The 14,695-nt window shown below is 46.8% G+C and overlaps 1 protein-coding gene across 9 annotated transcripts in view; it reads right to left on the reverse strand.

The window, feature by feature from the left end:
• Positions 1-1,047: 1,047 nt before the first annotated feature.
• LOC108936213 (pbx/knotted 1 homeobox 2) overlaps positions 1,048-14,695 on the reverse strand; it is a 67,540-nt gene continuing 53,892 nt past the window's right edge. For 8 of the 9 annotated variants that reach the window (XM_018755436.2, XM_018755440.2, XM_018755433.2 and 5 more), the window contains 9 exons: positions 14,255-14,426; positions 10,899-11,084; positions 10,323-10,397; positions 8,793-8,928; positions 8,426-8,523; positions 6,258-6,377; positions 5,843-5,919; positions 5,121-5,299; positions 1,048-3,349 (listed from right to left, as the gene is read on the reverse strand). In XM_018755436.2, coding sequence (XP_018610952.1) covers positions 3,093-3,349; positions 5,121-5,299; positions 5,843-5,919; positions 6,258-6,377; positions 8,426-8,523; positions 8,793-8,928; positions 10,323-10,397; positions 10,899-11,084; positions 14,255-14,426 — 1,300 coding nt within the window. In that variant the 3' untranslated portion in view covers positions 1,048-3,092. The remainder of the gene's footprint in view (positions 3,350-5,120; positions 5,300-5,842; positions 5,920-6,257; positions 6,378-8,425; positions 8,524-8,792; positions 8,929-10,322; positions 10,398-10,898; positions 11,085-14,254; positions 14,427-14,695) is intronic. The other variant, XM_018755442.2, reaches the window with a different exon arrangement.

Genomic DNA, 14,695 nt, shown 5'->3' on the forward strand with positions numbered 1-14,695 from the left:
GTAACTGTCAGTTGCTACTTGTATGACAAATTTATGGGTTTGCAGATATTGTCAAGTATGATCAAACTCAAACCCAAAAAAGGAGCAGAACACACACACACATTTTCAGAACCGCTTGTCCCATACGGGGTCGCGGAGAACCGGAGCCTACCCGGTAACACAGGGCGTAAGGCTGGAGGGGGAGGGGACACACCCTGGACGGGACGCCAGTCCGTCGCAAGGCACTCCAAGCGGGACTCGAACCCCAGACCCACCGGAAAGCAGGACCATGGTCCAACCCACTGCGCCACCGCACCCCCCTAGGAGCAGAACACTAAACACAATATATAGTGTATATACGTGTGTGTGTGTGTGTGTGTGTGTGTGTGTGTGTGTGTGTGCACGTGAACTTACTGTATATGCTGTAATTTCCTTAATGGCATGTTTCTGTATTAATGGGTGCATAAGGAAAAAAAGGTGAAACATTCTTTGAAAAACTAACAGATTAGAGAGCATCATGCTGCCAGTGAACCCTCAGAGATACCACAGTATCTGTAATATATGTTGGTTATTGTACAGAGGCTAACAGTTACGTGTCCCACACGTATGAGGGCATGCTCTGCATACATATAGGACTTCATGTACTGTATGTGTGAAACTAAAGTTGATGTGTATGTGCGCCTACATTTTTTTTTATTATTTATTTATCACATTCTATGGATTTGTCATCATGAACTCAGCATTATACGTGTGTTTTGCATGTGTGATGTTTATTATGTTTTAGGGTTATAAAGTTTACTTTGTTTTAATGTGATTGTTTTTGTAAATCAGTTTATGGCAACTGTGCATAAATGCACACAGAGAAACATACTGAGTGAGAATTTCAGAATAGTTCTGAGTTACAGTTAAATTGACATTTACCACATTTATATGTCCTTGACTGACGAGGGACATTTGAAGTAGTTATTTTTTTAATCATTAAAAAACATTCTATTGAAACACAATAGATTATGCCAACAATGTATACAAACAAAATAAAAATGTTCCTATTCGTAACTTGCTCTGGAGAAAAAGCATTTAAAAAGCAAGCGCAACTGTAAAACAAGAATGAGAAACAGACTCCACGAAGAACAATTTCAATGAACATTCAAGAAAGGATTTTTTTTTCTTCTGAAAGTCACATGAGCAAACAGGTGATCTGAACTTTTCTCGCAGATTCATTTAGCACAAAAAGGGCAGAAATAATTTTTCACAGTTTGTAAATTGTTCACATAAAAAAGAGAATCCGTCTAGTCTATAATTTGCTCCGGATAAGCCTCCCTTCAAAATGATTCTTTCATACTTGTTCAGCCGTCTGTCCGGACCTTATTCGACTGCGTTAAGAGCAACACCACTGTAAGTCCAAGGAGTTTCAACATTTTTTCCTGCCAAACAAGGCAGCTGAAAAACCTTCATTGCGGCTCGGCCTGCTCGCTTTCTCCGAGTCGCGAACCCGTGCTCCCGTCAGATCGCATCTCAGCCGAGTGGAAGACCAATGTGCGCCCCTTTCCCTCCTGAACGGAAAGATTGAAAGAACACAGGACAGCAACCTCTGAGTACTTAAAGTGGGTGTTGCACAGAAGTTTGGGGGAACCGTTTAACCGTCCCCGACCCCCAGCTCTACACTGCAGCTTGGAAAGGCAAATGTACGCATTGCGCTTCCCTTTTGCACTCGTTTGCATGTTGTCCTTGATATTGATAATGAACTATAATAAATCATGCTTCTAAGAAAACATCCATTTGTGGCAATGTAGAGTCTCTGCTGGTTCATGTATGGAAACACTCGAATGGTCAACCGAATAACTGTGAAACAAAATCAACCTGAGAGGGTGTGGAGTGTTTGGCCAAGCCTACGGCAGAACCCGGCATTCAGCAGGAGACGGTCCAGTTGCCCGGCCAGCAGAAACCTCTGAATCGTGGATGACTGAGCAATGTACATAATTAAATGTAGCTACTAATATACAGGCATCCCTCAATTTACGAACTGTCTTCATCCGAAATTTCGGTATAACAGCTCTTGGCTTTTGATAGCTAATTTTCAATTTCCAGAAAGAAAAATCAGTACAAGGAAAAAAAAAAAAAAAAAAAACTGATAGTCGCATGAGTGAAGCGGAAGTGCAGAAATCTACTATAATTGGCACTAGTGTACCACCAGCTGTTTCATACTGGTATCCTGCATCCTGTTCGCTTTGTTTCCACAACTTTGTGCAGCGGCAGTGCAAGAATGACTTCCAAGTCTCCGCCCTCCTCCACCCACCACATCTCACAGTTAACTGGTCTTCTCTTCGCTCGCTGAGTACAGTAACAGGTCATAATAGTACAGTGTCTTATTTACTTTTAATTGCGATCTGCACTTATTTTTTTTAACAAATTTTTGTTATTGAATGTTTGCTGCTGTCTGCTAAATATAAGGAAAGTATAATTAGGTTCCAAAATGTACTGCCTAGGAACATACCCATTAATGTGTCTCATATTGTGCTGAAATCATGGGTTAACAGCAATACAGGTGTTTTACAGTGTTCTAGGGATAGTTGGGAAAATTGGTTTGGTGTTTTCGGATGGATGGGAACTCATTACTATTTTTCCCATTTAAAATAATGGGAAACAGGTTTTTGGTATCCAAATTTCAGTATCCACATTATTTTCAGGAACAGATTCATTTCGTAAATCGAGGGATTGCTGTATTCCAAGTCTTTCAGCGAGATCAGCTACGAACACCAAATCAGTTTCTATGTGTTTAAAACACACACAAAACCAAAGAGGGTTAGTTTGACACACAATACCTAATTTTTCTGTCGGAAATACAAAACATTTTTCTTTTGTTATCACAATCTTTAACAGTGCTTTTAACTCCCCTCTTCATGTCCCAAAATTGGGCGTCACAGTTCAGGTAAGAACTTGTACAGTTTTGCACAAGAGAAGGATGGAGGCCCAGGTGCAGTGCATCCTGTCTGATGCAGATGAATGACTGGGGAGGGTCAGTGTGTGTGTGTGTGTATGTGTGGGTGTCTGTGTGTGTGTGCGTGTGTGTGCATGAGCATGCGTTGTGCTTCTGCCGCTCTGCTAGCACTCCTTCACTCGACACCCTCGCCGTGCTCCAGGCCCAGGTCCCGCACGCTGGCACCGTGCAGCTGTCGCCCCCTCGCCCTCTCCTCCACCGCCTCCTCCTGGTCCTCCTCGTCTTCCACGCCTTCCTCCTCCTCCTCGTCTTCCTCGTCATCCTCCTCCGAGCCGTCCATGGAGTCATCTCCTCCTCCTAGCATGGCCTGCTGCATGGCCAGCGTGGCCGAGTCAGAGGATAGTGGCTGAAGGCTGTCCATGGCTAGGGAGCCTGCAGAGTGCACAGAGAAGGGGTGTGTATCCCCATTCCACCACCAGAGGAAGCACTAGAGCCACAGCTCAGAAGAGCTACCACGGTGCCTTTTTCCAGCTCGTTCAAGAGCTAACTGGTCCCAGTAATAAGAGAGACGTTTGCGGTTCCATTAAAAGCACCTCACACTGTGGCCTCATGGAGCTTGGAGCGAACAACTCACAGCAGTGTGTAACATGTTGAATCCTTATGTGACCTAAGTTCAAGTTGAGAATTTTCAAAGATGCAAATGCTTCTTCCGTTTATATCTTATTTTTAATTGTATTGGTTTTTCATTTGACTGTTTTAAGAATTTTGCAATTAGAGTCACAAACATGACCTGTATTATCTGCACTTATCCAGTAGTCGGCAGTAGAACATTTCCAAAACAACAATGTGGGAGTACGTGAGCTCAGCTTGCTTCCACTGTGTTTACGTGATCAATAAAAAGATTGTAAGTACTGCACGTATTTATGGGATAATTCAGTCGACGACTGGTATCGAACAGGATGTGGTATGGATAACATTTTTATTTTTTTCAATCCATCCATCCAGCTTGCCTTCATCAGGGTCATGGGGGTCTAGAGCCTATCCCAGAATCACTGGACAATACTGGGATCAGAATCACTGCGATGGAGGAGTACATCCTAGATGGGATGTCAGTCCATCGCAGGTATTTCCATGTTAAATAAATTTAATTTTTATGTTTTCACATGGTTATAAACTTTGAAAGATATACTTTTTATACAGTTCAAAGTTAACAAACATGTTTAAAGGAAGTGTGGCAGTATAGTTTTAATTTGTGATAGCTACAGTACATCCCAGAGTTCATCAAATCTAATCCAGAAAATAAATCAAGGAGCACTTCTGTTATCATGACTTACGGTAACTGATTGCACAGGTAATAAAACAAATATTAAGTGGTCAGTTGTTGTTCAATGTTGGACATGCTTGTGTGAGGAATCACTCAACAATCGGCACTGAATCCAAATCCACGGAACAATTTGCAGAACCAAGCCCATGGCTGTTTTATTAAGGGGGTGTTCACTGATTACAGTGTAATGCCAATAGTCTCTCTGAATTCATGAACAAACTGAGTTAGAAACACACCTGGGATACCAATTGAGTGAACAATGAATGAATGAAACTTTATTAAGTCAAAAAAGTAATATAAAGGTAAATAAAGTAACAGCTGGATGAACAGGCAAGCACATTTAAATGCGAGAGCGGAGGAGTGCACTGAAGTGAGGTGATGAGGGAATGTGAGGTGGTGCAGGATGTGGTAGGACACAGAGCAGCTTGGTGCCACTCGGTCATTAAGAAGTCACCACTCTTTCAATGTGAATACTCATTGTTGAGCCTGATGGAACAGTGCAACTGGAACAGCCTGCTGCTGAAAGCGGTCCCTTGTTTTATTGTGGTCGCATGCAGAGGGTGTGAGTTATTGTCCATGATGGACTAGAGTTTGCATTTGTGAGGTCTTTAGCGTACACAGTACTTTCTTTAATTTGCACAATGAGCATGAAGGAAACAAGACAAACCGTATTGTGACAGGGGATAGGAAAGGGTGGAGCGAGTATGAGGCTAAAAACTGGCGACAGCGAGGAAGACAGCAGTCCAAGGCTGGGTGAACACCACGAGTGGGACCAGATCCCGACAGCTGTGAGGATCCGAGAAGGAAGGCTAACCGAGGGGAAAAAATAAACATATGGGAGTGGCGGCGCTAAGAGACCGGAGGCAGAGGGAGACTCACTGTCTGAATTGTTGGTGGCATGTGTCCCATGGGTCTGGAGAACGCCAGCCACAATGGAGTCAGGCCAGAAGCGCTGCGTTGGGCGGTGCTGCGATTTCATCTTCTTGGCCTTGGGGGCGGGGTCGGGGTTGCTGGCATCCAGCATGGGCTGCAGGATTCGCCGCCGGGCGTTGATGAACCTGGAAAAACCAAACGCGGTGAGCTGTTGTGAGGCACCAAGAAGGCTGCAGTCGACACGCCATTTCCTGCACGGCCCTTCTGGGGTGTCAGGCCTTTCAAAAAATGCAACATGTAACGTCTCATTGCGACCACCAGGTGGAGACAAAACCCAACAAATGCATCTACGCTTATAAGTGGAACACAAACACAGCAAGTTCTAAAGCAAGTGGGCAAGTGTCCCCAAGGGATGTGTCCCCAACCAAAAACTGTGACATTAAGAGCACCATTTGCTGGTGAAGACATTCAAGGACAAAAACATCCTCCCACTTAACTGTGACTTGGTTTCGCAGTCACATTAAAATGAATTCTGCGATTTCCCTTGTCTAGGGGTACTGGCTACATAGCAAATGTTAAATGTATTTTTATTATCATTATTATTATTGGTAGTAGTAGTAGTAATAATAAATATAATAATAATAATAATGTCTTTGTGACATAATGGCAATATAATCTTTTCCCAGCTTTGTCAATAAACCCACAGTGACAGAGCTTGTGTCACTTACCAGTTGTTGACCTGCAATAAGGTGAGGTTTGTCTGTGCAGCAATCTGCCGTTTCTCATCCTCTGTGGGATAAGGGTGCTAAAAATACACAAGGGGTAAAACTGGTTACTGTTGATGCTATGCTAAAGGTTCAATTCTCTACATCTCATTTGAAACAATTGAAAACAAAGTGCTCACAGTAACTAAAGATTTTACAGCAATTATCTGTGTCAGTCTCTAGTTGTAGTAGTTTAACGTTGCTGATGTACTGATGTTACTGTCCGTATGTGGGTTAGTGAACCTTCAGTGTTGTACTCAGCTCCCTTGGAATGGTAAACAAGTTTGTACCCAGCATCCTCTGACAAATGGATCCTACCCGTTAATTCAAACCTTAGGCCCCCCATCAACCAGATCACCCCCACCTGCTGTCCACCTACCATGAGGTGCTGGAAGAGCCAGGAGCGCATGATGTTGGTGGCATGCTTAGGCAGGACCCCCCGCTTGTTTTTTGACTTCTTATCCTCATTGTCGAGAAGGGAAGACAGGTCCAGGTTTACCTTAGAAGAGGGGGGTGGGGTGCGTTAGTGTTGCCATGGTGACCACTGTGCCAAGCTCTTTGCATTTTTCTGGCACCGAGGCATTTTATCGCCATAGCAACACACTTGTTTTCTATTGTTGATATCAAAAATATAATGGGATGAACAGATTTTCAACAACTTGTCTGAAGAAGAAATGTTAAGTATTTTGTCATCTATGGTGTTTTCTTCTTTGCTCCCACTGCCAAATACTGTAGTGAAAAAGCCAAAGAAGGCAGCTGTGTCTTAAGTGTCAGATGCCCCGTTTGGGTCATGTGTATGTCCACACTGCAGCTGGCGCTCCACCCCATGGTCACCAGATTGACACCTTCTTGACCCCAGAGCCCTGGCAGAGACGAGACTGGCTTCTGGCCCCCTGGGACAGGGAGGGGCCTTTTGCATTAGCTGGGCTCTGCTGCCCCAGACTCTGCCATTAGCCTCAGTGTATTACAGGTATTAATGGGGAGGAATTAGCAGCTGTGAGTTGTCATGTCAACTGCAGAATGTCAGATAATAACTTTTGTTCAGTCCAGTAACCAACACTTTGTTTCCTCTGGCGGCCTGCGGCTTGGACTGGATGAGCACCGGTATGCATGCAGTGTGACAAACTGACACAGAGGGAGGCAGACAGGCGTATAGACAGACAGATTACAGACAGAGACAGAAAGACATACAGACAAAAAAAAAAAAAGACAGGTAGGCAGGCAGGCAGACAGACAGGTAGGTAGTTCCTCACAGATCAGTATGTGACACTGCAGCAAGATGGACAGAAAGACAAGTATAAAGAGAAGAATAGTTGGCAGGGCAGATTCACAGGCAGAAACGGAGAAGAAACAGACGGACTTGTACCGCATTAAGGAGAGAGACGTGGCACAGTGGTGACTTTTTAAATCATATCCTTATTTCGATTCCCGAGATGCTGCACGGAGCACGGAGAGCCATCTAGGGCTCTGCTGTCAGGCACCTAGAGGGACACCCCGGCCGGTGGCACACGTCTGAAGTCCGGAGACGGAGCCTCGCTGCAGGGGACAGCCTCCATGTCCCCAATTACGCCTGCCTAGGAGGGCTCATTTCAAGCCTTTTCACAGGCCATCTGCGCTCCGCTCCGGCTTGGACTCGCGCTCGATTGCTGCCATTTCTCAGGATAATAGCGGCACTATGGGGGATTGCTGGAGCTCGCCGCGGCACGGCGCCGCGCAAACTCAACGGGGGAAAATACTGCGGAGATAATGGTGTTTCTCACATTCAGAATATTCATAATGTGTCCGCGCGCTGCAAACACTCACCGTACGGGGGTATGTGGAAACCCCTCGTACAAAACGATATACATCTACAATTACAAGGACTTTGACGCGTTTGGAGGCCGAAGATCTCGAAAAAGGGTAAATAGGTAAATAAATAAATAAATAGAAACATTTCAGCTTCCCAGTTTAAAAATAAATGTAATTAATTTAATGCAGACTCTGGCAATGCAAGTCACAAGGAGGGGGGTGGGGGGGTGGGAACAGCTCCCTGCTGATTAGAAAATAAATAAATAATAATCACAGGCACAAAAAAAGCCTCATTACCATTGCAGCTGGGTGTCACGTGGAAATCCCTCCCCCACACCCCTCAGCCCAGGAATTTGCATGTTCCGGGAAGCAGGCTGAATTAATTGGCAGCACCGAAGCTGGGTATCATTACCAGGCACTTGTCGGGGATGTAGCTGCGGGCCGCACTCTATTCCCGGCCCTCGTGTACCGCGTAGCCTTGGCCGGGCCCCGGGTGTTTGCGGAGGGCGCTGCCGCTGTCTGTCAAACATAGGATTTACCTGGCTGACCCTCTGGCGGCGTCATGTGCTGCCACCGCAGCCTCCGTACGGAGCATGTTCGCGCTGTGTCCTGCCTCTGCCAGCTGTGGTGCAAGGAGAAATGACCCCCTCGCCCTCCTCACCACCAGCACCACCACACATCTAGCCTCAGATCCCAGTCTCTGTCACCCCCCACCTCCCAATCCCCTTCCAGCCAACCTCGACTCTCTTAGTCTCTCACCTGTGTGTTCTGGATCTGGATGGTTCCCTGGGGTAAAGCCTGGGTTAGCACCTGCCCCTGTGAAGTCACCATGGTAACTGGCTGATACAACGTCCCACCTGGTTGGAAAGCACCGTAGTCACTGATAGTGGAGCACCGGACGGGGGGAGGGTGTCACAGATTCTCACTACATGTCAGAAAATCGCCTAGAACAAATGCTGCGAGCGTAGAAGCGACATAAAGAGAAATGGAGGGAAACGCTTTAATCCGTGTCCTGGAGAGATGGGTTATCTTTACGGCCGTGCAATGAAGCCTCCAGGACAAAGAGAGGGCTACCCTTGGTGCACACAGGGCCGATAAGAGAAGGATCCTTGGGGAGCGAGCCCACCTGACACCACTTGTGAGTTGATGGTTGTCATGGCAACGCTGCCTTGCTGCAGGGCGTTGGTGGGTACCACGATGCCTGAGGGGTTCACAGAGCTGGACACGGCTGTCATGGAGGGGGCAGAGCCCTGCATCAGGTCCTGGGGGGAAGAGAGCGAGGGGTGAGGCCCGGCCATCCTTCCAGATGCTAGGAAACTCTATGGAGGCACAAATGAGGCTGCTGATTTAATACAAACTTGAAGAGCTCAAATTCAAAATCACTACATCTTGATCACACACATCCTTTTCGAGCCATAAATCAGTCCAGAAAGTCTTTGGTCTTTTAGCCAGATTTTTTTTTGAAAATTCTCAATCCCTAAATGAAAGACAGAGAAGTGTATTGAGAGCAAGACCTTCTACAAGTGAAACATACCATCTGAGAATGTATAATATGGAATGTGTGCATAATCCGCTTTCACGCAGGAAATAACATCCTATAAGCTGTGGCAGCACATTTTCACTGCATCAAAACTATTTGTAGGTTTTTATCAAGAGCACAACTCGGAACAAAAGAAGTAAGCCTGACATTCAAATGCTTAGAATAAGTGATCCTGAGGAAATACAGACTTGTTATTGCGATCGATGTCAACTTGGATCTTTAAAATGTCCTCCAAAGTTCACACACATGCAGTACGCGAACTTTGAAAAGGGAAAAGTGGAGTAAGTGCGGTACATCTGAGAAAATGTTGGTTTGCATGCAGAACTGGCCCTTGGACCCCTACAGTTCCATACTGGACCATAAATAGGATGCAGCAAATTCATAGTAAAAAAAAAATAATAAAAAATAAGCAGCTCTAAGTTTTAGGTTCACAGCAAAAAAAAAAAAACCCTGTTGTTCCTTTGTAAAAAAAAACAGTCCAGTAGGTACATCTAACCTTTCACCACTGATCAAACCCACACTGTCTATTAAAAAGCTGTGTCCCAAACAGCACCCACATGCAATGATGGGAAACATACAGCACTGATTCTTCTCAAGGTTTAGCCTTAACAAGAAGGCACCTTTAAAGCAGTTCTTCACGTATATTTAGCCTCCTTCCAAGCCACCTGACCGACAGAAGAACCCCATAGTCATCATTCACATCATCATCACGACCCCTGCTACACACCGCAGCCTTTTGGGAGACACAGTGCATTACAGTGCAGCTGAACAAGGCGCCAGGAAATGTTTTTGTGCCATTAAGGATAAAAGCGCACATTCAGGTTAGTCAGAGCGATGGAATCCATCAGCTGCTCCTTCTCCCTTCCTTCTTCCGCTGTCTGTGGTAAACGTCTCCTTTCATTAGTCATTATGCACGTGTGTTTATGGTACGTCACTGGACAGATGTGGCCGGTTACTGTGGAAACACGCACTGGGGGTAACTTGTGGACACTGGTACGGGCCTATCAGCCAGTTTGTCACGTGCCGATGCCAAGCTGCACTCTACAGGTCTATGTGCTAGAGGCAGAGCGCGTGGGGGGGTGGGGTGGGGGGTGGGTGCGGTGCGAGGTGTCCTACCCATTCGCTTCCTGCAGAAGGCCTAGCAGTCTGCGTTAAGACTGCGGATGCTGAGGCCGTGGGGTCAGTGAGCAGCTGAGAGACAAGACATGAGAAAAGGCAGGACAGCCGACTCAGACACTTGAGAAGCAGCATGGCCACATGCGCCAAACGACACCCCCACCACACGCCCTTCCCAAAGTAATGATGGGCCTGGGAGCAGCTAGCACAGTGGTTAAGGACAAAGAAAGCTGCTGGGGCAAATTCCCAGAGGGGGTCCTGCGGCAGTGCCCTTCAACAATGGATTCAATTATTCCAGTTAAACATTCAGCAGTACAAGTGTGATGAAAGTTCAGGTATTAGACCCTCTGCTCGAAGCTTCCACCCGTAACACGCAGCAGATCCCGGAAGCAGAGTCTTCGCTTCATTTCATATTTACTCTTACGTATCTAACACTTGTGTCGTCTATATATATTTTACCTGCTGGAGGTCAGGGGCGCGGGCAGGGGTGCAACACCTGTCTGATCTGTCTGAAAGCAACTGGGGTGGGGTGGGGTCCATGTGAGGAGGAGGAGGGGGACACGAACGCGGACTCACCTGCTGCAGGCCAAGCGAGGTGTGCGAAGGGGAGTAGGGCCCCCCCAGGTCATTCCTCAGCAGGTTGTCGCTGTGCATCTTGGTCTTGAGGCAGGTGATGTAGCGGTTGCAGAAGTCCTTGCAGAGCTCGTTCACCTTCTCCAGCTCCAAGAGGTGGATCCGCAGCACCTGGATGGCTTTCACCATCTGCGGGTCACAGGGGGGTGAACTGGTAATGCCAACTGCATGGTGGCCCAAAGGCCCCAGGGCCAGGGCAGTTGTACCCGTGGGAACAGAAAACCTGTCTGGCTTTAGGGAACAGCCCACATAAATCCGTAAACATGTAATGACACGTTTCAAATGCTGGATGCCGTGAGGAACAGCTCTGAATGTTAGCATTTGGAATGTATCACATAACTGTAGGCCAAGAAAATGAAAAAAGGAGGCCAGGTGATTATGTTTAATGAACCCATGGCGCAGCCTGAGTGGTCTTTGCACTCCCCTTCACGTGTACGCTTGTAGTACACACAGCAGGCACCAGGCGGTGCAGTGGTTTGAGACCCTGCCTCTGGATTCAGGGTTTTACGTTACATTTTATACCGATCAGCCAAAACACTAAAACCACCCGCCTAGTATTGTGTAGGTCCCCTCATGCTGCTAAAAAAGCTCTGACCTGTGAAGGCATAGACTCCACAAGACCTCTGAAGGTGTCCTGTGGTATCTGGCACCAAGATGTTAGCAGCAAATCCTTTAAGTCCTGTAAGTTGTGAGATAGGGCCTGAATCCGACTTATTTTTCCAGCACATCCCACAGATGCTCGACTGGATTGAGATCTGGGGAATTTAGAGGCCAACTCAACACCTTGAACTCTTTGTCATGTTCCTCAAACCATTCCTGAACAGTTTTTTGCAGTGTTGCAGGGTGCGTTATCCTGCTGAAAGAGGCCACTGCCATCAGGGAATACCGTTGCCATGAAGGGGTGGACGTGGTCTGCAACAATCTTTAGGTATGTGGTACATATCAAAGTAACATCTACATGAATGCCAGGACCCAAGGTTTCCCAGCAGAACATTGCACAGAGCATCACACTGCCTCTGCTGGCTTCCCATAGTGCATCCTGCTGCCATCTTTTCCCCAGGTAAACGACGCACATGCACCCGGTCATCCACATGATCTAAAAGAAAACGTGATTCATCAGACCAGGCCACCTTCTTCCATTGCTCCATGGTCCAGTTCTGATGCTCCCATATTCATTGTAGGCGCTTTCGGCAGTGGACAGGGGTCAGCATAGGCAGTCTGACCGGTCTGCGGCTACACAGCCCCATACGCAGCAAGCTGTGTGTCCTGACACCTTTCTATCACGGCCAGCATTAAGGTTCAACAATTTGTGCTACAGTAGCTCTTCTGTGGGATCGGACCAGACGGACTAGCCTTCGTTCCCCATGAGCATCAGAGAGCCTTGGGCGCCCATGATCCTGTCACCAGTTCACCGGTTCTGCTTCCTTGGACCACTTTTGGTAGGTACTAACCATTGCATATCGGGAACACCCCACAAGACCTGCCATTTTGGAGATGCTCTGACCCAGTTGTCTAGCCACCACAAGTTGGAGCTTGTCAAAGTCGCTTCGTATCCTTACACTTGCCCATTTTTCCTGCTTTCAACACATGAAATTCAAGAACTGACTGTTCACTTGCTGCCTAATGTATCCCACCCTTTGATAGGTGCCACTGTAATGAGATAATCAATGTTATTCACTTCACCTCTCAGTGGTTTTAATGTTGTGGCTGATCGGTGTATGTTTACTCATTTTGCAGACGCTCTTCTCCAAAGTGACATATATCTCAGAGAACAATACAACAGGTACATCACACCTACAGGAGAGATTTGGGTGCAAACACGTGATTCTTGAGTACAGTCAATCTGTCTCATACCACAGTATAATCCAGCGTACATTACATCAGTAGCTGAATACAGGTTGTTTTTTTTTAAGAGGTAACAGTACACGTTTATCAAGCACACAGAAGATCAGGTGAGAAGCAAGTCCATGTTTTGAGACATTTTCTGAATATTAAGAGGAATTCAGCAGTTCTGAGTGAGGAGGAGAGGTCATTCAACCACATCAGAGACAGAACCAAAAACCTTTGTGCTTTTCATTTCGGACCTCTTGTACATGGACCAACAAGCAGGCAACAAAAGGTGGTGGAATCCGGAAGGGAACGCAACAAAGAATCGGGTCTTGTAGGTATCAAGGTGTAGATCTGTTGATTGTCTTGCAGGTTGTAAGCTGAATCCCACCTCCTGCTGTAGTACCCTTGAGCAAAGTATTGAACCTGAATTTCTCCAGTAAAAATGACCCTGCTGTAAAAATGGGTAAATCACTGTAAGTCACTTTGGAGAAAAAAGTCAACTAAATGATTAAATGTAAAAGCTTCACAAACCACCCTATTCATTCTTTTCGATACTGAGTAGATGCGAAGAGTGACTCAAATCCTGTCAGTGAGCATACCTGAGCCTCTGTCCATTTATGGACCTGTTTATGTATTCCCTTACATTTTCACTGCTCACAGCTAATTAGCATCTTAAATCCACAGAGAAATCACTCCAGGAGAACTCCATGCCGGTGGGACTGAGAAGCCCTGCAGCCTCCACCTGAGGGCTCCCGTCGAGTGACCTCGCACCCGATCACACCGAGGACACCAACCTGGCAATGGGCAGCCCCTTCAAACTCTAAACGTGCTTTTTAAGCGAGACTCGTGTTGTTACCCCCCCTCCCCGCAGCGTGTTCTCAAAGTCAGCACTGAAGGGCACGGAGATGGGTGGAAAAGTGCCTCGCCAAGGAGGGATAAATCTGCCAATTATTGCAGCTCATTTAATCAGGGCTCAGTGCCATCTCTCTGGGCGCCAAGGCACACAGTATAACTGTCCCGTGGAAGAGTTACGGTGCGCAGGGGCTGCCTGTGGCCAGTGTCTCGTAAAGCACACAGATGCAGAGTTAATTGACTGCGCACCACTTGTCGGCCGAGTGTCCCCCCCCCACCCCCTATAATGATCAACGCTGACCTTTTTCTTTTTTCCTCCCTCCCTAATTTCTAATTACAGCGAGCTGTCATGCAACGATCAGGGCAGGGGTGGGAGAAGTCGTGGGGAAGACAAAGGATGAGAAATCAGGCATCTTGTCTTTTCCTGCAACAACAAGTGATGCCGATGCTGATGCTGCCGGACAATGGACAGCAGGGGAAGGGGGGCAAGGGTAAAATAGCTTTAGCTCAGAGAACGGGCACGCAGTGATTTCTGACCTCCGCCAGCAGGGGGAGGCACAGAGGCGAACACGCACATAGCAGGGCGAGGTTAAGCGTGTGTGACAGCTGAGGCTTACCAGGTTGTCCAGCTCTGGATCCTCACTAAAGAAAGGCTTGTGGTCCTGCTCCTGTTGGTGGACGAAGTTCTCAATGTCAACATCGAAGCTGGCCGACGTGATGCACTCGGACCCTTGCGTCGCTTGCTCGCACTTCTCAAACAGCAGGGCCAGCAGAGGGAACAGGGGATGTCTGTGGGGGGGCAAGAGATAAGCTCCATCTACCAGAGACAATCCTTTTTTAAATTTCATATTTCCATTTAAAATAATGTCTAAGATTTTTCTGCTATTATTGCATTGGATTGCTTCAGTAATGCTTTTAACCCAAGCGATTTCCACAGCTTAGAGTGCTGCTCCTCAGCCATGGGTCACAACCCAAAAGTGGGCTGCCAGACTACTCGTGTAACATTGCAATTGTGGCGCAGTAAATGGTTTGGTGAACTCCACTCAACAAATGCCATG

This window comes from Scleropages formosus, chromosome 4 (assembly GCF_900964775.1).
Source record: "Scleropages formosus chromosome 4, fSclFor1.1, whole genome shotgun sequence".
Taxonomy (NCBI): domain Eukaryota; kingdom Metazoa; phylum Chordata; class Actinopteri; order Osteoglossiformes; family Osteoglossidae; genus Scleropages; species Scleropages formosus.